Below are 23,661 nucleotides of genomic sequence, written 5' to 3'. Positions count from 1 at the left end.
ATTAAAGTTTAATTTAAGCAGTTATTGCCTCAATCCAATTCTTAAATTAGTCAGGGGCTGCAAAGAGTAGCACAGCTAGTACAAATATTCTTGTGATAGTCGTAGAGATCATAACAATATAACAATAGGTTGTTCATCAATGTATATCTAGTATATTCATCAGTATCTGGCACGCAGCAGATACTCATTAAGTGTTTGTTAACCTAATGAATTAGTGAGTCTGTCCCCAAATTAACCAGCCAATAATTAATTAATCACTATATAACCTCTATTATACTATTCTTTGGAAATAGTATACTATTCCTATTCTTTGGAAAAGCACAGGCCATTTACAGTTTCAATTTCTTATGACTGGAAAAATTTCTTTAATCTATTACTGAGTGCCACAAAGGTTTCTATTCTAATTAGCAACACTGAATGGAAACACATTATAGAAAATACTGGATAAAGCAGATTAATCAACAAGGGAGGGTAGCATTCATGTTGCAGGAGTTAAAAACCAAACATAAAGGACATAATGGAATTTTAACTAGTTTACTCTCTTTTGTGTATTTATAATAACTATTGAAAGAGAAAATCCAATACAAATGATACACAGGCAGAAAAAAGAAAAAGAGAATCTATTGAAACCATTACTGTCAATTCCTCTGAAGGCTCTTGTGGTCTAGTCTATGCAAAAATTTCATTATGACAATCTTGTAAATAATACTCTAATACTACCCTCATATTTTCCATCTAATTTTAGCTGGGTTATTTTTTGTAACTGATAAGTGGAAATCAAGTAAGAGATTGCTTTAAGATAGCAGTAGGATAAACTACATTTCACAGATATTCAAAACTGAGATAATGGATCTGGCATCACGGTTTTTAGCATATTGCATATTTTTGGTAAGAAAATTACCTTTGAGACTGCAGACTTAAATACTAGTATTAGGAGAGATGAGACGTTCTGTTGTGGGACTCTCACTTCATACTTTTAGCTTTAAGCTAACAAACAGAGGGCAGTTTAGCACATTCATGGAAATAACAGGTCATTCAGCCTAAATGCAGACTTTGTGTGATTGATACCTACTACTGCTACTACTGAAGGGCATGGTGGAGGTAGGGTACCAGACAGTGACACCATGGATGAAGTCTGGAAATGGAAAATACATGAGAGAACACACCCTTCAGAAAACTTCTGAGACTTGTCCTGTTCTGTCAAGGCTCTGAAACTGGCTTCACACAGAGTCTGGAGAAACGAACAAGAAAAGTTCTTCTACACAAGCCAACATTTCTCAAAGTAGGCAAGAGCCTGCCAACGTGCTTGGCCAGAACCCTAGGGCAGCGGTTTAGCCATGACCCTGAGTTCAGTGAGGAAAATGGCTATTTATCGTTCACTCTGCTCTCTTCACTATGGAGGCTGTGGATCATGTGCCAGGAATGAAGGCGAGCTGGGGTTACTGGGGCTTCTCTAGACCAGGCAGATAGCAAGATAGCAAGCCTCTTCTGGTTCAGATCACTTCCATGGGGCTGTGCCAGAAACATGCTCATATTCCCTGTCTTTGCTGATGCTGCCTCTCCACTTACTACCAACCCCCACTCCTTGCCCCGCCCCCATCACTGAAATACTGCCTCAAAACCTCTAGAGATCTGAGAGCGTATTTGAAAATCACTAGCTTAGATTAATGCTCAACCCAATACAAGAATTTCTTGTATAGCATCTTCTTATACACTTATAGTGCTGCACTATATCTTAGGGCAGCTTATTTTGCCATTGGGCAGATCTGTTAGAAAGTATTTCCCAGTAGCAAGCTCAAATCTGCCTCCTTCCTACCTTCTTTCAGTTCAAGTTCTGCCTCTTGAGGTTGCATGGCATAAGTCTGTGCTATCTCTTTTTCATCTGTCAATATCCATCTTAAGTCCTATCTCCTTGTGTTATCTGTCCTAACAACTCCCACAGTGACCTCTGTGTCCTTTGGGTTCCTTAAGTGTTAAGTACACTCGTGTGGACCACTCCTTGGCACTTATGCTTTACAGTCTTAGTTATCTTCGGCATTCTTTAAGCCTTCCTAACAAGAACATATTCTTGCTGAAGGCTGGACAGTCGCAGTGTTTTTTTTGTTTTTTTGTGTTTTTTTTTGCGGTATGCGGGCCTCTCACTGTTGTGGCCTCTCCCGTTGCGGAGCACAGGCTCCGGACGCGCCGGCTCAGCGGCTATGGCTCACGGGCCCAGCCGCTCCATGGCATGTGGGATCTTCCCGGACCGGGGCACGAACCCATGTCTCCTGCATCGGCAGGCGGACTCTCAACCACTGCGCCACCAGGGAAGCCCCGCAGTGTTTTTTTAATGTCTACTTCCACGTCCCTTCACTATGTTGCACTGGATAGATAACTAAATACAAGTGTGCACAGGTCCTTCATGAACTGGTCTTAACCACAATGACTTTCCTTACTTTCTACCACATTTCTTTACAAAAATCCTCCATGCTAATCAAATCCAACTGCCAAACTACATCTTATATCTTCCTCCTTTGCAAATAACTTTTCTTTCCATCTCAACTTCTCCCCCTCTAGGTCACGGAATATTAGCCTAGGGTACATGAACTTCTGAATACTATAAATAAAACGTAATTTTTTTGTGGTAGAGAGGGTTTCACACTCTCATATGATCCTCAAAGGGTCCCATGACTCCACAAAAGATTAAAATCCACTGCTGTAACTTTTGCCTTGTCTGCTTAACCAACTCTTCTCTATTCTTAAAAAGTCAGCTTATGCCCCTGGATCCAGTGAACCTTTCATACGGGGGGAGACTTTTCTAGGCACTGAACTTATATGTATCAATTTCTATACTATGCTGACTGATTTATTACGTAACTTGTGAAAACTTTAAAATTAATATCTTTATTGTAACTTAATTCTTTCGTTATTTGATGTTTCATGATTATAAACTCTTCATAATGGGTTCAGTGTCTTTTTGTTATGTGTACTACCTTGTATGAAACAGGCACTCAAAAAGAATACTCTGGACACAGATGGTGAATCGATCTTCAAATTAATCAGTGTATAGAAACTGAATTCTAAAGGTCCACATCACGGCTGTGACATTGCTGGAGCTGGGCAAAATGTCACAATTAGCTGCCACCTCACCTCTGCTTTACGAATATTTTCTCTAGCTTCATCTATTTTCTGTTCCAACTCTGTTCGGCCTTGTTCTGAAACTGCAACTCCATGACATTCCAGATCATCTAGAACCTATTAAAGAAAATAGGAAAATGATGATTGCTTTCTATTTTTCTCTTTTTTTTCCCTTAAAGTGACTAGAGTATCTAGATAATTTTAAAGACTTTAGTGACAAGTGACCATGATTCCCTTTTTAACCTTTGTTTTCATTTATTTATTTGATAATTTAAAAACCTCTGAAAACTGAGTTATTTGTAGTGAGGTGGATGGACCTAGAGACTGTCATACAGAGTGAAGTTAAGTCAGAAAGGAAAAACTAATACCATATGCTAACACATATATATGGAATCTAAAAAAAAAAAAGGGTCTGAAGAACCTAGGGGCAGGACAGGAACAAAGACGCAGCCGTAGAGAATGGACTTGAGAACACGGGGAGGGGGAAGGGTAAGCTGGGAAGAAGTGAGAGAGTGGCATGGACATATATACACTACCAAATGTAAAATAGATAGCTAGTGGGAAGCAGCTGCATAGCACAGGGAAATCAGCTCGGTGCTTTGTGACCACCTAGAGGGGTGGGATAGAGATGCAACAGGGAGGAGATATGGGGATATATGTATATGTATAGCTGATTCATTTTGTTATACAGCAGAAACTAACACACCATTGTAAAGCAATTACACTCCAATACAGATGTTAAAAAAAAAAAAAACTTCTGAAATAATTATAGACTTACAGGAAGTTGCAAAAGTAGTAGAGTCCCTTCACCCAGCTTCCCCCAAGGGTAACAACTTATCTAACTATAGTACAATATAACACCCAGAAAATTGACACTGGCACTATCTATAAACCTCATTTGAATTGCATGTTTTGATATGTATACCTTTAATTTTTAAAAATTACATGAATATAAAGCATTGTTTCTAAATAACAACTAATACAAAATGGTAAAAAGTCTGTTGTATCTTCATACCCCACCATGTGCTCCCCACCCCAAGATAAAGACTGTCCCATCAATTTATTTGTATTTTATCAAGCCATCTCTTATGTATTTCCTTACATGCTTTGTACAGTTTTGTTTGAAAAATAATAAAGTGAGATCTACCTTCCCTTCAATGTGCCTAAGAAACCTTTTTGTGTGTGTACAAACTGATTGACTTCATTCTCTAATTAATCCACAGATTCAATAGTTCAACCATACCATATTTTGTTTACTCTTACTACATTGCTATATGAGTTTTCAAATTTCTCAATACTATAAACAGTACTGTACAAACGACCTAGTCAATGATTCTTTGAACACATACGGGAATATTTATCTAAGGTAAAAACACAGAAGTGGAAACTATACATTTTTATAGACATTGCCAAATTGCTCACAAAAGGCTGTACCTACTCTTCTAGTAGTGTGTAAGAGCACGTTTCTCTACATTTCACCAACACTGGATATTGTCAATCTTTGAAATTTTATAAAAATTATCTTATTGTTTCAATTTTCATTTCTCTGTAATAGAGTATCATTTCATATGTTGCTGGTCATCTCTATTTCTACTTTTATAAATAGGCAGTTCATATCCTCTAACCATTTTTCTACTTTTTTGTCTTTTTCTTATTACTTAAATATATTTCCTTCCAGATATTAGTCCTTTTTCTGTTATTTATGTCACAAATATTTCCTCCCATTCTATTCCCTTTCTCTTAACTTTTTTTTTTTTTTTTTTTTTGCGGTACGTGGGCCTCTCACCGTTGTGGCCTCTCCCACTGCAGAGGACAGGCTCCAGATGCGCAGGCCCAGCGGCCATGGCCCACGGACCCAGCTGCTCTGCGGCATGTGGGATCTTCCCGGACCGCGGCACGAACCCACGTCCCCTGCACCGGCAGGCGGACTCCAACCACTGCGCCACCAGGGAAGCCCCCTTTCTCTTAAATTTTAAAAGTTCTTTTGTTTTACAGAAATTTTTTATGTAGTCATATTTATCAAGCATCTTACTTTATGGGTTCTGGGTTTTGCGTCTTACTTAAGAAGCCACTGGTAATATGCCAAAAATATTCTATATGTTTTTTAGTTTTTAGTAGTCTTGTGTCTAGCATTTAGCTCTTTAATTCTTTTGAAATTTACCTTGTATATGGCAGAAGGGAGAAATCTAACTGCATATTTTTTCCCCAATACACAGACAATTGCTTTAATGCGATTTACTGAATAAATCCTTTCCCCAAAGAGTTGAAATACCATTAACATGTTTTTGATTTACTTATTTTTTATAAATTTTTTTAAAAGTAATTTAATATTTATTTATTTATTTATTTTTGGCTGCATTGGGTCTTCGCTGCTGTGTGCAGGCTTCCTCTAGTTGTGGCAAGTGGGGGCTACTCTTCCTTGTGGTGCACGGGCTTCTCATTGCTGTGGCTTCTTTTGCTGTGAAGCACGGGCTCTAGGCGCACAGGCTTCAGTAGTTTCAGCACATGGGCTCAGTAGTTGTGGAGAATGGGCTTAGTTGCTCCACGGCATGTGGGATATTCCGGGACCAGGGCTCATGTTCATGTTCAGGGACTGGGACCGTGTTCTCTGCACTGGCAGGCGGATTCTTAACCACTGTACCACCAGGGAAGTCCAACATGCTTTTTATTATGAAATATTTCAAATATACTCAAAAGTAAAGAGACTAGTATGATGAACTCCTATATATTGATCACTAAGATTCAACAGTTAACGAGACTTTTCCACATTTGCTTTACCTACTATCTTTTATTTTTCTTGTGCTAAAGCATTTTAAAGCAAATTCCAGACATCTTGTCATTTCATTCCTATATGTTTTAGTGAAAGTCTCTAAAAACATGAACTTAAAAAAAATACAACCACAATACTGTTATCAAACCTAACAATAATTCCTTGGTAGCCTTAATATGCTGTTCAGGGCTTCCCTGGTGGTGCAGTGGTTAAGAACCCGCCTGCCAATGCAGGGACACAGGTTCGAGCCCTGGTCCAGGAAGATCCCACATGCCAAGGAGCAACTAAGCCCATGCGCCACAACTACTGAGCCTGGGCTCTACAGCCTGTGAGCCAAAACTACTGAACCCACGTGCCGCAACTAGTGAAGCCCGTGCTCCACAACAAGAGAAGCCACCGCAATGAGAAGCCCGCGTACCACAACGAAGAGTAGCCCCTGCTCGCCACAACTAGATAAAGCCCACAGGCAGCAATGAACACCCAACGCAGCCATAAATGAATGAATGAATGAATGAATGAATGAATAAATAAATAAATAAATAAATAAATTATATATATATATATATATATATATATATATGTATATGTAAAAAATATGCTGTTCACCATTAAAATTCCCTGTCTGCCTGAAACTGACTTTTTAGGGTGGTTTGTTTGAATCAACAGCTAAAGGTCCATACATACACAGATCATTTTTTTTGATATATTTGTTAACTCTTGTATGATACTACAGTTTTAATTACTATAATCATTACTGCATCTTTCAGTATGTGTTAAGGCACAAATGTCTCATTATTGTTGTTACTGGCTATTCTTGTACATGAAGAAAAATTCAGATACATTTTAGGATCAGACTGTGAAGTTTCTCTAAAAATATTTTCTAAGTTTCATTGGGATTTCACTGAAATTACAAATAAATTTAATTTAAAAACCACATAAAAAAAGTCAGACAGAGAAAGACAAATACTGTATGTTATCACTTATATGTGGAATCTAAAATATAAAACAAACTAATGAAAATAACAAAAAAGAAACAGACTCACAGATATAAAGAACAAACTAGTGGTTACCAGTGGGGAGAGAGAAGGGGGCAGGGGCAAAACAGGGGTACAGGATTAAGAGGTACAGACATGCATAAAGTCAAAAAGCTACAGGGGTGTACTGTACAGCACAGGGAATACATCCAATATTTTATAATATAACAAATGGAGTATAATCTTTAAAAATTGTGGATCAGTATGTGGTACATCTGAAACACATAATATTATAAATCAACTATACATCAATAAAAAAAAGAATTTAAAAGTTAAAAAAAAATCTACAATATTTGAATCTCTCCAATTACCCATGTCTTCTTTGATAAAAAAAAAAGTCTTTCTTCTTACAGGTCATGACACTGGTTGATTTATCAGTATTTTATTGCTGTGGTGAATAATTTTTTTCCAACTGCATTTTGCAATTGATTATTATTTCTAGCTAATATGAAAACTAATGATTTTTGTATGTAGTCTTGTTTCTATTGACTTTACTGAACTCTTAACTATGTCTGATAGTTTGACAGCTGGGTCTCTTATATTTGTGGGGGGGTACACAATCACCTCATCTATAAGTAATGACAGATGTACCTCTTCCAAATATTTAAACACCTTATCTTTCTTTCATTAAGAGCATTGATTAAGTGGTGATCACAGGTACTGTTTTCTTGTTTTATCATTGTGGTAGGTAGAATGGTCTCCAAAGATGTCCACACTCTAATCCCTGGAAATGTGTATATGTAAGACATAATTTACTGATATATTAGAGTTATAGACCTTAACACAGATTAACGTCTGGATTATCTGAGCAAGTCCAATCTCATCACATGACTCCTCACAGGCAGAGAACTTTCTCTGGCTGGAGTGAGATGAGAGACAGGCCAAAAGAGAAGTCAGAGAGATTCCAAGCATGAGAAGGATGCAATGCACTGCTGCTGACTCTGATGTAGGAGCCCATGTGCAAGGACCAGAGAGAGTGCCCTCTAGGAGCTAAGAGTAGCCCCTAGCTGTTACAGTTTAAAGAACTGTTATCAGCCCTACAGTTATAAGGAACTAGATTCTGACAACAATCTGAATGAGCTTGGAAGTGGATTCTCCCCCAGACGCCAGCCCAGTGGACACCTTGATTTCGGTCTTGTTAGAGCTAGAGCAGAAAAACCAGTGAAGCCCACCCAGACTTCTAATGTATAGAAGTGTGAGACAATAAACTTCTATTGTTTTAAGCCACTAAGTTTGTGGTAATTTGTTATGGCAGCTATAGGAAACTAATACAACCATCAGATATAATGTTTGCTCTAAGTTTCAGGAAGCTATCCCTGTCAGAGTGAAATAGTCTTAATCCAGCTGGCTGGGAATTTCGTTTTACTTTTTAATCACTAAGGCATACAGCATTTTATTATGTGCTTTATTGGCAACTATGACAATAATTATATAATTTTTCATCTTTATTCTATAAACGCATTTTATTATACTGATATATTTTCTAATGTTGAATCGTCCTTGTACCCTAGTCATGTGCTTAAAACACAGTTGGATTTATTTTTATTAAATTTTATTTAGCATTTTTACAAGTTTGTTACATCTTTGTTAAAAATCAGTTGACCATATATGTGTGTGCCTATTTCTAGACTCTTCACTTTGTTCCATTTATCTATAAGTCTGTTCTTACACCGATACAGTAACATCTTGATTACTGCAGTTTTGTGTCTTGAAATCAAGTAGAGTAAGCCCTCTAACTTTATCCCTATTTTTCAAAATTGCTTTGGCTATACCAGATCATTTGCATTTCCATGTATGTTTTAGAAGCATTTTGTCAATTTCTACAAAAAAACCCTGCTGGGTGTTTCACTTGGATTTCATTCTATATATGGACTAACTTGGAGATAAATGGTATTTTAAAAATATTGAGACTTCTATTCCACTGGTCTCTATGTTCTTATGCTAGTACTACAATGTCTTGAATACTGCAGTTTTGTAATAAGTTTTGAAGTTTGGAAGTATGAGTCCTCCAACTTCATTATTTTTTCAAGACTGTTTTGGGTACTTGGAGTCCCTTGAGATTCCATATGAATTTTATGGTAGGTTTTTCTATTTCTGCAATAAATACTGTTAAGATTTTCATAGGGATTGCATTGAATCTGTAGATCATTTGGGGTGGTAAGTCATCTTAACACTATCTTCCATTCTGTGAAAGGAGGATGTCTTTCCACTTATCTATGTCTTTTTAAATTCCTTTCATCAGTGTTTTATACTTTTTAGTGTAGAAGTATTTTGCCTCTTTGGTTAAGTTTATTCCTAAGTATTTTATTCTTTTTGATGGAAGTGTAAATGGAACTGTTTTCTGAATTTCCTTTTCTTTCTTATGTTTTTGTTTTTAAATTTATCTTACTGAAATATAGTTGATTTGCAATGTTGTGTTAATCTCCTTTTCTAATTATTCATTGTATAATGTATATTATATGGTGTAGAAATGCAACTGACTTCTGTGAGTTAATTTTGTTTCCTGCAACTTTGCTGAGTTTATTAGTTCTAACAGGTGTGTGTGTGTGTGTGTGTGTGTGTGTGTGTATGTGTGTGTGTGTGTATGTGTGTGAAATCTTTAGGATTTTCTACATATAAGATCATGTTAGGACTTCTCTGGTGGTCCAGTGGTTAAGACTCCATACTCCCAATGCAGGGGGCCCAGGTTTGATCTCTGGTTGGGGAACTAAGATCCCACATACTGCAACTAAGCCCGCATGCCGCAACTAGAAAACCCCATGCACCACAACTAGAGAAGAGTGCATGCTGCAATGAAGACCCAGAGCAGCCTAAATAAATAAATAAATGATCCTGTCATTGGTGAACAGAGATAATTTTACTTCTTCCTTTCCAATTTGGATGCCTTTTATTTCTTTTTCTTGCCTAATTGCTGTGGCTATAACTTCTAGTGCTATATTGAATAGAAGTAGTGAAAGGGCGCATCCTTGTCTTATTCCTGATCTTAGAGGAAAAGCTTTCAGTCTCTCACCATTGAGTATTACTGCTTTTTAACAAACTGAATATATGCTTCTTTGTGTTTTACCTACCTCGGGTTTGTTGAACTCCTTGGACTTGTGGGTTTACAGTTTTTATTAAGTTTGGACAATTTTCAGCTACAATTTTTTTCAAATATTTTTCTCTTTCATTTTATTGCTTAAACTATACCTTACTAGATTAAAGCCCATCAGAGGTCACACTATAAAGAACTAGAAAAGTCATTGAAATCTGTCTGTGTCTACCTCCTAGAAGAAAGACTCAACATGCCTTGATAACAGAGGGGGGAAACAGATTTATTTTTAACATCTGAACATTTACTTTCAAATAGAGTCAGACATTCTAGTGGAAAAAACCTCTTTGTGTGCTTCACATTTTGAAGTATAAAGCTGCAGTAATTAATCTCATCACTGTTTATTAGATGTGTGGTAGACAGATAACTTGTCTTTCTAGTTCACAAATTTTTTGATTGAGATAAACTGTATTAGAGGAACTGTACCCCAAAGCTTATCTGTCCTTGAATCTGATTTAGGTGACGAGATTCTAGATTTCAAGCTGGAGTCTGATGCTGAGCCTTGGGGTATTTTGGGTGAAGAGGAGAGTTATATTTTGCATGCAAGAGGCATGTGAACTGTTACGGCCAGAAGTTAGGCTGTGGCAGATTGTGTTTTTCAAAAAATAGCTACTACAATATTTCCCATTCCACATGTTCTTCTAGAACCTTGCAATTTCCCCACCAAGAAATATTGATATTTTATGACTTCTCTCCTTGAATCTGCAGGGCTTTGTGACTGCCTCAATTAATAAAAACATGACATAAATTAAAATCTTGTTACTTCTGAGGCTACATCAGAAAAGATGGTATAGCTCCTACTTGGCTCACTCTTGGGGCTCACACCTTTGCAGCCCTGTGCTACCAGCTACCATGTAAGAAGTACAGCTAATCTGAAGCCACTATGTTGGAGAAACTGTATGGAGAGACCACAAAGAGACAGAGATGCATGAGGTGCTCTAATTATTCCAGTTCCCAGCTGTTCAAGTCTTCCTGGTCCAAACACCAGATATTTCAGTGGGGAAGCCTGTGAAATAACTCTAGCACCAGCCACTATCTGATTGTAATTACATGACAGACCCCCACCCCCACCCACTAAATGAGAACTGCCAAGCTGAGCCCATCCAACCCCCAGAGTAGTAAGAAACAATTTAAAAGATTCTCTTTTTGTGGCATTAAATTTGATGTGGCTTGTTATGCAGCATTAGATAAGTGGAACACTGAATTCGAGATGCCTGAGAAAAGATGTGACAGTGAAAAGAAGATGTCAAAGCAGGCTAGAGGATATATTTATACACAGAAGAAAGGCCCATTGTTGGAGATGGTAATTTATTATCTGTTGGTAAATGAAACCACGGCAGTAGTAAAGACTGCCTATAATGAGAATAAAGAATAAGAAAAGAAGATAGCCTAGTATGGAAGCGTAAGGAATTTAAAATGTAAATGTAAGATGAAGAAAGAAGAACCTTTAAAAGAATCTAGGAATGTTAGAGAGGAAAAGGAAAACCATGACAGTGTTTAAGTCATGGATGACTAGAGAAGAGAATATTTCAAGACAAAGGGAACTGTCAATTGTGATACAACTGCCAACGGGTTGAGTAAGATAAGAAATTAAAGTGGCCATTTTGGATTTAGTAACAGACATCACTGGTAATTTTGGCATGTGCAGTCTCTATGAATTGGTGCAGGGAAAGGGGAAGAAGGGAAAGCTCAAATGTAATGGGCTAAAAAATAAGCGGGAGGTTAGGAAATAGAGATACTAAACACAGACAATTCTCTTAAGAAGCTGGATATGCAGGTAAAGAAAAAGAAAAATAAAGTTATAAATAAAATGGAAAATAGAAAAAAATTTACTATATCTAAAATAATTTCTTTGTACTTAAAGTTTCGTCTTTTTAAAAGATTTATTTATTATTTATTTATTTTTGGCTGCGTTGGGTCTTAGTTGCGGCACGTGGGATCTTCGTTGAGGCATGCAGGATCTTTCATTGTGGCATGCAGGCTTCTCTCTAGTTGTGGCATGTGGGTTTTCTCTTCTCTAGTTGTGGTGCATAGGCTCCAGGGCACAAGGGCTCTGTAGTTGTGGCGTGCAGGTACCAGAGCGCATGGGTTCTGTAGCTTGCGGCATGCAGGCTCTCTAGTTGAGGCGTGCAAGCTCAGTAGTTGTGGTGCGTGGACTTAGTTGTCCCGCAGAATGTGGGATCTTAGTTCCCTGACCAGGGATTGAACCCGCGTCCCCTGCATTGTTAAGGAGGATTCTTTACCACTGGACCACCAGGGAAGTCCCTAAAGTGTAGTCCTGAAGATACATTTTCATGGAATCTACAACTGCATCTTCAGAAAGTCTGTCTTGGAGATGAAAAGCCTAATTCAACATATGCACATCTCTTCCACTGCCCAAAAGATTATAATACACTATCACTAGTCTTCCTTAAGCAATTCTATGGCAAACAGATAAATTACTGTGTTGCTGCTAGAGGGCTTAAGGAATTTTCAAGTTTAGAAGATAGCTGAGAACATACTTCTGAGTGCTGAGAAATTATAGAAAAAACATCTATTGGGTATTTTCCACATCAATAAAATTCAACTCCTTAAACTGGTTTGACATTTGGCTTAATGCCAGACATAACCTAAGATTCTCTATCACACTTACCCGTTGTTGGTGAACAATATTTTTGTGCTCCCGTGCCACACGTGTGGCCCATTTCCGAGCCTCTTTGTTTAAACTGTGCTCCTCTGTGGTCCCAGTTTCTGATTCTAACTGTCGGCTCTACAACACAAGAGAAAACAGAGAGAAAAGTACTGTTATCCTTACTGAAATCACTACCATTTTGTAGGTAGACCAGAGGGCCTTCACTTTACCAGCACTCAAAACAGGGCATGCTCCACTACTGTGGGAAGCAATGTCTCATGTCACAGAAGATTAGCAGAAGACAAAGAGGACGGTATGAAAACCATAAATGATCACAGATTTTTGTATTACATTGCTGAACATTAAAGCTTCATCTCTAACTGTAGCATGATCCATTTTGGGTATAAAGCAAGCTAGCTAAGCTAAGCAAAGAAGAAAAAGTATTTATGCCAACCTACTATGACACTAAAATAGTTGCACAGACAAAATGGAAACAACTCAACAGTTTCAATGGGATTAAAGAATCATTGCATAGAAGTGAAAAGAGAAAAATAAAACAATACAATAACAGCGACACAACCTATCCATCCTCAAAAATATTGGGTTTAATTTAGTTATACTTACCACCAAACCTCAAGCTAGCTTTTGTCGTTCTTCTGGGCCTTAATGTCATCTCAAAGATAGGGGTGCTAGATCAAATGATTACTAAGGGTTTCTTCTTGCCCTAAAACGCTATAACCATATTTCACAAAGAACAAACTGAAAAATCAAACTAAACAAGAGTAATAGTTAACCACAATTATGCAAGGTACTGTGGAAAGTGCTTCACATAACTTTTATAACAATCTTATGAGATAGGTCACACAGCCATTTTATAGAAAAGGAAATCAAGGCTCAGAGATGTTAAATAAAATTTCCAGTGTGCGCCAGATATTCAATTGTTACAACTTCCGATTCCAGAATTAGAGCTCTTAACCACTAAACTATTTTAACTTTCTCTAAACTCTTAAGAACCCATGAAAAAAATCTTTAGTAAAATAACTAGGAAAGAAAATAATGTTTTAAAATATGAATTATCCAAAGATGATTTTAATACAAAAAGCAAAATTTTAGAGTGGAAAATCTTTAAAAACTGACTTTTGTGGGACTTCCCTGGTGGTCCAGTGGTTAAGAATCCGTCTTCCAATGCAGGGGATGCGGGTTCAATCCCTGGTCGGGGAACTAGGATCCCACATGCTGCAGAGCAACGAAGCCTGTGTGCTGCAAGGAAAGATTCCGCATGCCCTGCATGCGCAACGCAGCCAAAAGTAAATAAATATTAAAAAAGAAAGTAAAAAAACCCAAACTGACTTTTGCAAGGTCACATATAGCTCAAAATTGGTAAACAGGATTTGATAAATTGGATTAAAAATTTAATATTTTTGTTGGGGGGACTGTAGGCAAGGTTGAAAAACTTTTACTCTATGCAGACATTTCAGCTAAAGCTAGATTATATAATGATAAATGAATTGAAACATATTCAAATCTAACCAACTTTACATTTACATTTTATACCAATTCATTCTTTGGGCTATTAGGGAACCAGCTCTCTTATTATATTTATTTTGAAAAGGGATCTAGGCATTTACATTATCTGGCCCCAGAAGCCAGGGTTTAAAAGTTAAACCCTAGATGAAGACGCAAATGTAATCTATAGGATGTATGGTAGAAAGGTATACTCTGAAGAGCCCAGGTACAGGTTTTTAAGCCAGATAAACCCAGTTTTAATCCTCTCTATGCCATTTATTAGCTTCATGATCTTGGGCTGTTAGTTAATCTGTGTCTTAGTTACAGCCAAAAATTGGTGAAAATGCCACCTATCTCATAGGTGTTATTTAGGGCAAAACGAGGTCATATTTTAAACATTCTCTTATGGTATATACATAAGCATCCAATAGATGGTAACTGCTAATGTTAAAGACCCAACAGAAAATAACTTGAAACAAAAAATTTTGTCATTACTGTTAATAAAAAAGTCCAAATAATTCCCAGGTTCTTGATAGCCCAAATAATGAAGCAAAAACAAGACGGAAGATATAATGAAAGGATCTCAAGGAGAATGAACTTATAGAGCACAGAGTAGATGAGAAAGGAGGCAACTGATAGAGATATTTAATTTTTATTACTGAGGTACATTTTAGGAACTGGTAAATGGGTCTAAAAATGTGTGTTGGCTGCATGGCCAACATGCCCATACAGAATCTGTACCTTTTTACTGAGTATTATCTGTACTTAAAAGCTGGAGAAAAAAAGATAGGGCTTTTTTCTCATTCCCTATGGGTTTACTATTACTCAGGAGTGCCCAATGATCAGAACAGATCACAATTACCACTGATTGGGAGACGTGACTTTGGGACCCTCTGGGTAGGGAATAATAACACATAACTAAAATTCAAGTAAACTGATCTTTTTCATGAATTCTGAAATCAAGCCATGGAAAAACATGGCTACCTATAATACAGTTCTAGACAAATGAGAATTCCATACAAGGCAAACACAGCCCAGGGTACTAAACAATACATAGAGAAATGTTCTAATGCCACTCCGGAGATCAAAGATGAATATAAATCTGAATCTAGTAAAGATCATTACCTTTTAAAATGGTGGTATCAGTAGTGGTTGATTCCAGCAAAGGAATGCTAGTGACTGCTTCTTTTTAAAATGCTGGCTAATTTAATCATTGGTTCATACTTTTAACACTTTTCCTTTACCTCTTAAAAGTATAGTTAAAATACATAAAGGAATAGTAACATATAGGCTATTAAGCACAATAATTTAAAGAACATTGTTATTTTCCTGAAGCAGAACATGAGACTTTTACAATTAAATATCAAACAGCACTGTAGCCTAGCTCTGGAAAAGTGCACTTATTTAACTTGATTATTTTAAAAGAGGCATATATTATAACATAACAATTCCCAGAGTAATAGTAGAACAAAAATAATTCAAATAAATTACAAACTGAAGAGAAATGCTATAAAAGGAATTTCCTATCGACTTTTAAATGTAGATTAGGTAGTTTTTTATTAGTCTGTCAGTTGGGGTTATTTGCTAACTTAGGTCAACTAAATGTGATCCTTGAAAATTTGGAAACATCAGATTTCAAAAATCATACAAACTTTAATAAAAAATTTCAGAAGCAGATAGGTCTTTTCCTGGAAAATAAATGTCAATCCAATCACAAGCCTATGCTTTTGAGTACTGTTCCCTCTGGCTGGAATAACTCCCCTATATTTTTTTGTCCACAGACAAATTCCTAGTTATTCTTCAAATCTCAGTTCAAGTCCTTGTTCTCTGTGAAATCTTCCCTGACTTTCCCAGATAGACTCAGTGGCTCCTTCACTTTAGACATATCTCCATTATATTAATTTATTAATTTGTTAGACATCTACTGAGTGGCTACTGTCAGGCCAACATCAAATTATACTGTGACTGCTGCATGTATGTTTCCCATTTGTCTTTAGGCAATCTGAGGCCTCGAAAGGATACATTTCCTGGCATCTAGCACCATGCCTAATAGTACACAGAATGCCCTCAGTAAAGGCTGGTAAATATATAACCTAAAGTGAGGGGCAGGCCACCAGATTATTAGAATGGTGCCTTCAGAGGGACAAGAGAATAAACGTACTGAATTAGAATCAGCTTCTAATGGATGAAGGAAAGTATTTTATGTAGGGAAGAACAGAATGAACAGAGGAGAAAGGGGACTAATTTATTGAGTACCATGCATTTTAATACAGGTTCTCAAAGCCCACTTGAGGATTGAGATCCCTCTCCCACTTGTAAAATAAAAGGTCTCTTTCTTCATGTTTAAATTCTCACTACAAAATCCACTCAAAATGGATGACTAAGGAAGGAATTTTTTTTGAATTTCCCAATTAAGGAATTTTTATACATTTTATTTTATGAAATTTATTTGTTCTTTAAAAAGCAGCCATTAGGGCTTCCCTGGTGGCACAGTGGTTCAGAATCTGCCTGCCAATGCAGGGGACATGGGTTCGAGCCCTGGTCTGGGAAGATCCCACATGCTGAGGAGCAACTGGGCCCATGAGCCACAACTACTGAGCCTGCGCGTCTGGAGCCTGTGCTCCACAACAGAGGCTGCGATAGTGAGAGGCCTGCGCACCGTGATGAAGAGTGGCCCCCACTTGCCACAACTAGAGAAAGCCCACGCACAGAAATGAAGACCCAACACAGCCATAAATAAATTAATTAATTAATTTTTAAAAAAGCAGCCATTAGGGAGTCACTGGGCCTGCGCACTCTGCGGAGGGAAAGCCCACAGCTTCCGCCAGGTGAACTGGGAAGCAGACTCTTGAGTTCACAGCTGGCCTGTGGTTTTTGCATCTCATCAAGGAGTTCCTCCTCGTACAGCCATGTGGATGAAAGGCTCTTGGTGCTCTAGCCAGGCGCCAGGGCTCTGCCTCTGAGGTGGGAGAGCCAAGTTCAGGACACTGGTCCACAAGAGACCTCCCAGCTCCATGTAACATCAAACGGCGAAAATCTCCCAGAGATCTCCATCTCAACGCCAAGGCCCAGCTCCACTCAACGACCAGCAAGCTACAGTGCTGGACACCCTACGCCAAACAGCTAGCAAGACAGGAACACAGCCCCATCAGAGAGGCTACCTAAAATTATAATAAGGCCACAGACACCCCAAAACACACTACCAGATGTGGACCTGCCCACCAGAAAGACAAGATCCAGCCTCATCCACCAGAACACAGGCACTAGTGCCCTCCACCAGGAAGCCTACACAACCCACTGAACCAACCTTAGCCACTGGGGACAGACACCAAAAACAACGGAAACTACGAACTTGCATCCTGCGAAAAGGAGACCCCAGAAACAGTAAGATAAGCAAAATGAGAAGACAGAGAAACACACAGCAGATGAAGGAGCAAGGTAAACACCCACCAGACCTAACAAATGAAGAGGAAATAGGCGGTCTACCTGAAAAAGAATTCAGAATAGTGATAGTAAAGATGATCCAAAATCTTGGAAATAGAATAGAAAACATACAAGAAACATTTAACAAGGATCTAGAATAACTAAAGAGCAAACAAACAGTGATAAACAACACAATAAATGAAACTAAAAATTCTCTAGATGAGATCAATAGCAGAATAACCGAGGCAGAAGAACGGATAAGTGACCTGGAAGATAAAATAGTGGAAATAACTACTGCAGAGCAGAATAAAGAAAAAAGAATGAAAAGAATTGAGGACAGTCTCAGAGACCCCTGGGACAACATTAAACCACCAACATTCGAATTATAGGCATCCCAAAAGAAGAAGAGAAAAAGAAAGGGACTGAGAAAATATTTGAAGAGATTATAGTTGAAAACTTCCCTAATATGGGAAAGGAAATAGTTAATCAAGTCCAGGAAGCACAGAGAGTCCCATACAGGATAAATCCAAGGAGAAACACGGCAAGACACATATTAATCAAACTATCAAAAATTACATACAAAGAAAAAAATATTAAAAGCAGCAAGGGAAAAACAACAAATAACACACAAGGGAATCCCCATAAGGTTAACAGCTGATCTTTCAGCAGAAACTCTGCAAGCCAGAAGGGAGTGGCAGGACATATTGAAAGTGATGAAGGAGAAAAAGCTGCAACCAAGATTACTCTACCCAGCAAGGATCTCATTCAGATTTGATGGAGAAATTAAAACCTTTACAGACAAGCAAAAGCTAAGAGAATTCAGCACCACCAAACCAGCTTTACAACAAATGCTAAAGGAACTTCTCTAGGCAGGAAACACAAAAGAAGGAAAAAACCTACAATAACAAACACAAAACAATTAAGAAAATGGTAATAGGAACATACATATCGATAACTACCTTAAATGTAAATGGATTAAATGCTCCAACCAAAAGAAATAGACTGGCTGAATGGATACAAAAACAAGACCTGTATATATGCTGTCTACAAGAGTCCCACTTCAGACCTAGGGACATATACACACTGAAAGTGAGAAGATGGAAAAAGATATTCCATGCAAATGGAAATCAAAAGAAAGCTGGAGTAGCAATTCTCATATCAGACAAAATAGACTTTAAAACAAAGACTATTACAAGAGACAAGGACATTACATAATGATCAAGGGATCGATCCAAGAAGAAGATATAACAATTGTAAATATTTATGCACCCAACATAGGAGCACCTCAATACATAAGGCAAATACTAACAGCCATAAAAGGGGAAATTGACAGTAACACAATCATAGTAGGGGACTTTAACACCCCACTTTCACCAATGGACAGATCATCCAAAATGAAAATAAATAACGAAACACAAGCTTTAAATGATACATTAAACAAGATGGACTTAATTGATATTTATAGGACATTCCATCCAAAAACAACACAATGCCCATCCTTCTCAAGTGCTCATGGAGCATTCTCCAGGATAGATCATATCTTGGGTCACAAATCAAGTCTTGGTAAATTTAAGAAAACTGAAATCGTATCAAGTATCTTTTCTGACTGCAACGCTATGAGACTAGATAACAATTATAGGAAAAAAATCTGTAAAAAATACAAATACATGGAGGCTAAACAATACACTACTTAATAACCAAGAGATCACTGAAGAAATCAAAGAGGAAATCAAAAAATACCTAGAAACAAATGACCATGAAAACACGACAACCCAAAACCTATGGGATGCAGCAAAGCAGTTCTAAGAGGGAAGTTTATAGCAATACAATCCTACCTTAAGAAACAAGAAACATCTCAAATAAACAACCTCACCTTACACCTAAAACAATTAGAGAAAGAAGAACAAAAAAACCTCAAGGTTAGCAGAAGGAAAGAAATCATAAAGATCAGATCAGAAATAAATGAAAAATAAATGAAGGAAACGATAGCAAAGATCAATAAAACTGAAAGCTGGTTCTTTGAGAATATAAACAAAATTGATAAACCATTAGCCACAGTTATCAAGAAATAAAGGGAGAAGACTGAAATCAATACAATTAGAAATGAAAAAGGAGAAGTACCAACTGACACTGCAGAAATACAAAGGATCATGAAAGATTACTACAAGCAACTATATGCCAATAAAATGGACAACCTGGAAGAAATGAACAAATTCTTGGAAATGCACAACCTTCCAAGACTGAACTGGGAAGAAATAGAAAATATGAGCAGACCAATCACAAGCACTGAAATTGAAACTGTGATTAAAAATCTTCCAACAAACAGGGCTTCCCTGGTGGTGCAGGGGTTGAGAGTCCGCCTGCTGATGCAGGGGACATGGGTTCATGCCCTGGTCCGGGAAGATCCCACATGCCGTGGAGCGGCTGGGCCTGTGAACCATGGCCGCTGAGCCTGCGCGTCCGGAGCCTGTGCTCAGCAACGGGAGAGGCCACAACAGTGAGAGGCTCACGTACCGCAAAACAAAACAAAACGAAAAAAACTTCCAACAAACAAAAGCCCAGGGCCAGATGGCTTCACAGGCGAATTCTATCAAACATTTACAGAAGAGCTAACAGCTATCCTTCTCAAACTCTTCCAAAATATAGCAGAGGCAGGAACACTCCCAAACTCATTCTATGAGGCCACCATCACCCTAATACCAAAACCAGACAAAGATGTCACAAAGAAAGAAAACTACAGGCCAATATCACTGATGAACATAGATGTAAAAATCCTCATCAAACTACTAGCAAACAGAATCCAACAGCACATTAAAAGGATCATACACCATGATCAAGTGGAGTTTATCCCAGGAATGCAAGGATTCTTCAATATATGCAAATCAATGTGATACACCATATTAACAAATTGAAGGAGAAAAACCATATGATCATCTCAAAAGATGCAGAGAAAGCTTTCGACAAAATTCAACACCCATTTATGATAAAAACCCTCCAGAAACTAGGCATAGAGGGAACTTTTCTCAACACAATAAAGGCCATATATGACAAACCCACAGCCAACATTGTCCTCAATGGTGAAAAACTGAAACCATTTCCTCTAAGATCAGGAAGAAGACAAGGTTGCCACTCTCACCACTATTATTCAACATAGTTTTGAAAGTTTTAGCCACAGCAATCACAGAAGAAAAAGAAATAAAAGGAATACAAATCAGAAAAGAAGAAGTAAAGCTGTCACTGTTTGCAGATGACATGATACTATACATAGACAATCCTAAAGATGCTACCAGAAAACTACCAGAGCTAATCAATGCATTTGGTAAAGTAGCAGGATACAAAATTAATGCACAGAAATCTCTTGCATTCCTATACACTAATGATGAAAAATCTGAAAGTGAAATTAAGAAAACACTCCCATTTACCACTGCAACAAAAAGAATAAAATATCTAGGAATACACCTACTTAAGGAGACAAAAGACCTGTATGCAGAAACTTATAAGACACTGATGAAAAAAATTAAAGATGATACAAATAGATGGAGAGATATACCATGTTCTTGGATTGGAAGAATCAACATTGTGAAAATGACTATATTACCCAAAGCAATCTACAGATTCAGTGCAATCCCTATCAAACTACCACTGGCATTTTTCACAGAACTAGAACAAAAAATTCCACAATTTGTATGGAAACACAAAAGACCCCGAATAGCCAAAGCAATCTTGAGAAAGAAAAATGGAGATGGAGGAATCAGGCTCCCGGACTTTGGACTATACTACAAAGCTATAGTAATCAAGACAGTATGGTACTGGCACAAAAACAGAAAGATAGATCAATGGAACAGGATAGAAAGCCCAGAGATAAACCCACACACATATGGTCACCTTATCTTTGATAAAGGTGGCAAGAATATACAGTGGAGAAGACAGTCTCTTCAATAAGTGGTGCTGGGAAAACTGGACAGCTACATGTAAAAGAATGAAATTAGAACACTCCCTAACACCATACACAAAAATAAACTCAAAATGGATTAAAGACCTAAATGTAAGGCCAGACACTATCAAACTCTTAGAGGAAAACACAGGCAGAACACTCTATGACAGAAATCACAGCAAGATCCTTTTTGACCCACCTCCTAGAGAAATGGAAATAAAAACAAAAATAAACAAATGGGACCTAATGAAACTTCAAAGCTTTTGCAGAGCAAAGTAAACCATAAACAATATGAAAAGACAACCCTCAGAATGGGAGAAAATATTTGCAAATGAAGCAATTGACAAAGGATTAATCTCCAAAATTTACAAGCAGCTCATGCAGCTCAATATCAAAAAAAAAAACCAACCCAATCCAAAAATGGGCAGAAGACCTAAATACACATCTCTTCAAAGAAGATATACAGATTGCCAACAAACACATGAAAGAATGCTTAACATCATTAATCATTAGAGAAATGCAAATCAAAACTACAATGAGATATCATCTCACACTGGTCAGAATGGCCATCATCAAAAAAACTACAAACAATAAATGCTGGAGAGGGTGTGGAGAAGAGGGAACCCTCTTGCACTGTTGGTGGGAGTGTAAATTGATACAGCCACTATGGAGAACAGTATTGAGTTTCCTTAAAAAACTAAAAACAGAACTACCATATGACCCAGCAATCGCATTACTGGGCATATACCCTGAGAAAACCATACTTCAAAAAGAGTCATGTACCACAATGTTCATTGCAGCACTATTTACAATAGCCAGGACATGGAAGCAACCTAAGTGTCCATCGACAGACGAATGGATAAAGAAGATGTGGCACATATATACAACGGAATATTACTCAGCCATAAAAAGAAACGAAATTGAGTTATTTGTAGTGATGTGGATGGACCTAGAGTCTGTCATACAGAGTGAAGTAAGTCAGAAAGAGAAAAACAAATACAGTATGCTAACACATATATATGGAATCTAAAGAAAAAAAAATGGTCATGAAGAACCTAGGGGCAAGACGGGAATAAAGACACAGACCTACTAGAGAATGGATTTGAGGATACGGGGAGGGGGAAGGGTAAGTTGGGACAAAGTGAGAGAGTGGCATGGACATATATACACTACCAAACGTAAAACAGATAGCTAGTGGGAAGCAGCCACATAGCACAGGGAGATCAGCTCGGTGCTTTGTGACCACCTAGAGGGGTGGAATAGGGATGGTGGGAGGAAGGGAGACGCAAGAGGGAAGAGATATCGGGACATTTGTATATGTATAACTGATTCACTTTGTTATAAAGCAGAAACTAACACACCATTGTAAAGCAATTATACTCCAATAAAGATGTTAAAAAAAAAAGTAGCCATTAAAAATGAAGTACATTTACTCCTCAAATACATTTACATTGTACATATATAATATTTACTTCCCAAAGAAATCTAGCTGTGTCATCCTGGCTAATGTACTTAACTTTCTCTCTGGGCCTCAGCTTTCTCAATTGAAAATCAAGACATCTGAAGATGAGATGAAATCTCAGATCCTTACCAGTGCTGAAATTAATTTTAGGAGAACAAACAGGCTCATGCATTGGCTGTAAGCAAAGGGAACAGTGTGTTTCTCTGGATAAGAGACCCAGAAATTTTGCTATTCTACTGCTACTGCTCTGAGCTCCAAATTTCTTTTTAGCATTATCTGAGAGCCTCGCCTAACTCAAGAACAGAAGAGCCTCTGTAAAAATAATAAAAATATTCTTAAAACATATTTTTAATTTACTTGGAATTTTAAATTCATGACATAATTTTAGGAGGTACTGGAAATGAAAAACATAAAGACAAACCACTTGACGGGAGGTCAGGATGTCAAATTTCTGAGATGGTTAGGGAGTATACATAATGTAAATATTAGGTATCTATGATATACTACTGAATGAGAAAAAAAAGCTTAAATTCAAGTCTATTTTAAATCTACTTATACAAAGTTGTGTATCCGCATTTATGTAAGTAGGTACCTGCAGAGAGATGTTCAGAAGGATATTGACCAAAATATTACCAGTGGTTACCTCTGAACAGTGAGGGTTCAGGTGAAAACTTTTTTTTATGCTTTTTTTTTTTTTTTTGCGGTACGCGGGCCTC

General features: G+C 37.5%; 1 protein-coding gene across 2 annotated transcripts in view; it reads right to left on the bottom strand.

Moving 5' to 3' along the window:
- The window catches only part of FCHSD2 (FCH and double SH3 domains 2), a 291,907-nt gene that overhangs the window by 34,371 nt on the left and 233,875 nt on the right, over positions 1 to 23,661 (bottom strand). For both annotated transcript variants that reach the window (XM_082659936.1, XM_082659937.1), the window contains 2 exons: positions 12,642 to 12,758; positions 3,130 to 3,234 (listed from right to left, as the gene is read on the bottom strand). In XM_082659936.1, the coding sequence (XP_082516062.1) occupies positions 3,130 to 3,234; positions 12,642 to 12,758 (222 nt within the window). The remainder of the gene's footprint in view (positions 1 to 3,129; positions 3,235 to 12,641; positions 12,759 to 23,661) is intronic.

Source organism: Grampus griseus (genome assembly GCF_964374135.1).
Source record: "Grampus griseus genome assembly, chromosome: 8".
Taxonomy (NCBI): Eukaryota; Metazoa; Chordata; class Mammalia; order Artiodactyla; family Delphinidae; genus Grampus; species Grampus griseus.
The sequence above is the reverse complement of the archived record's forward strand: the minus strand, read 5'-3'. Positions and strand labels throughout refer to the sequence as shown.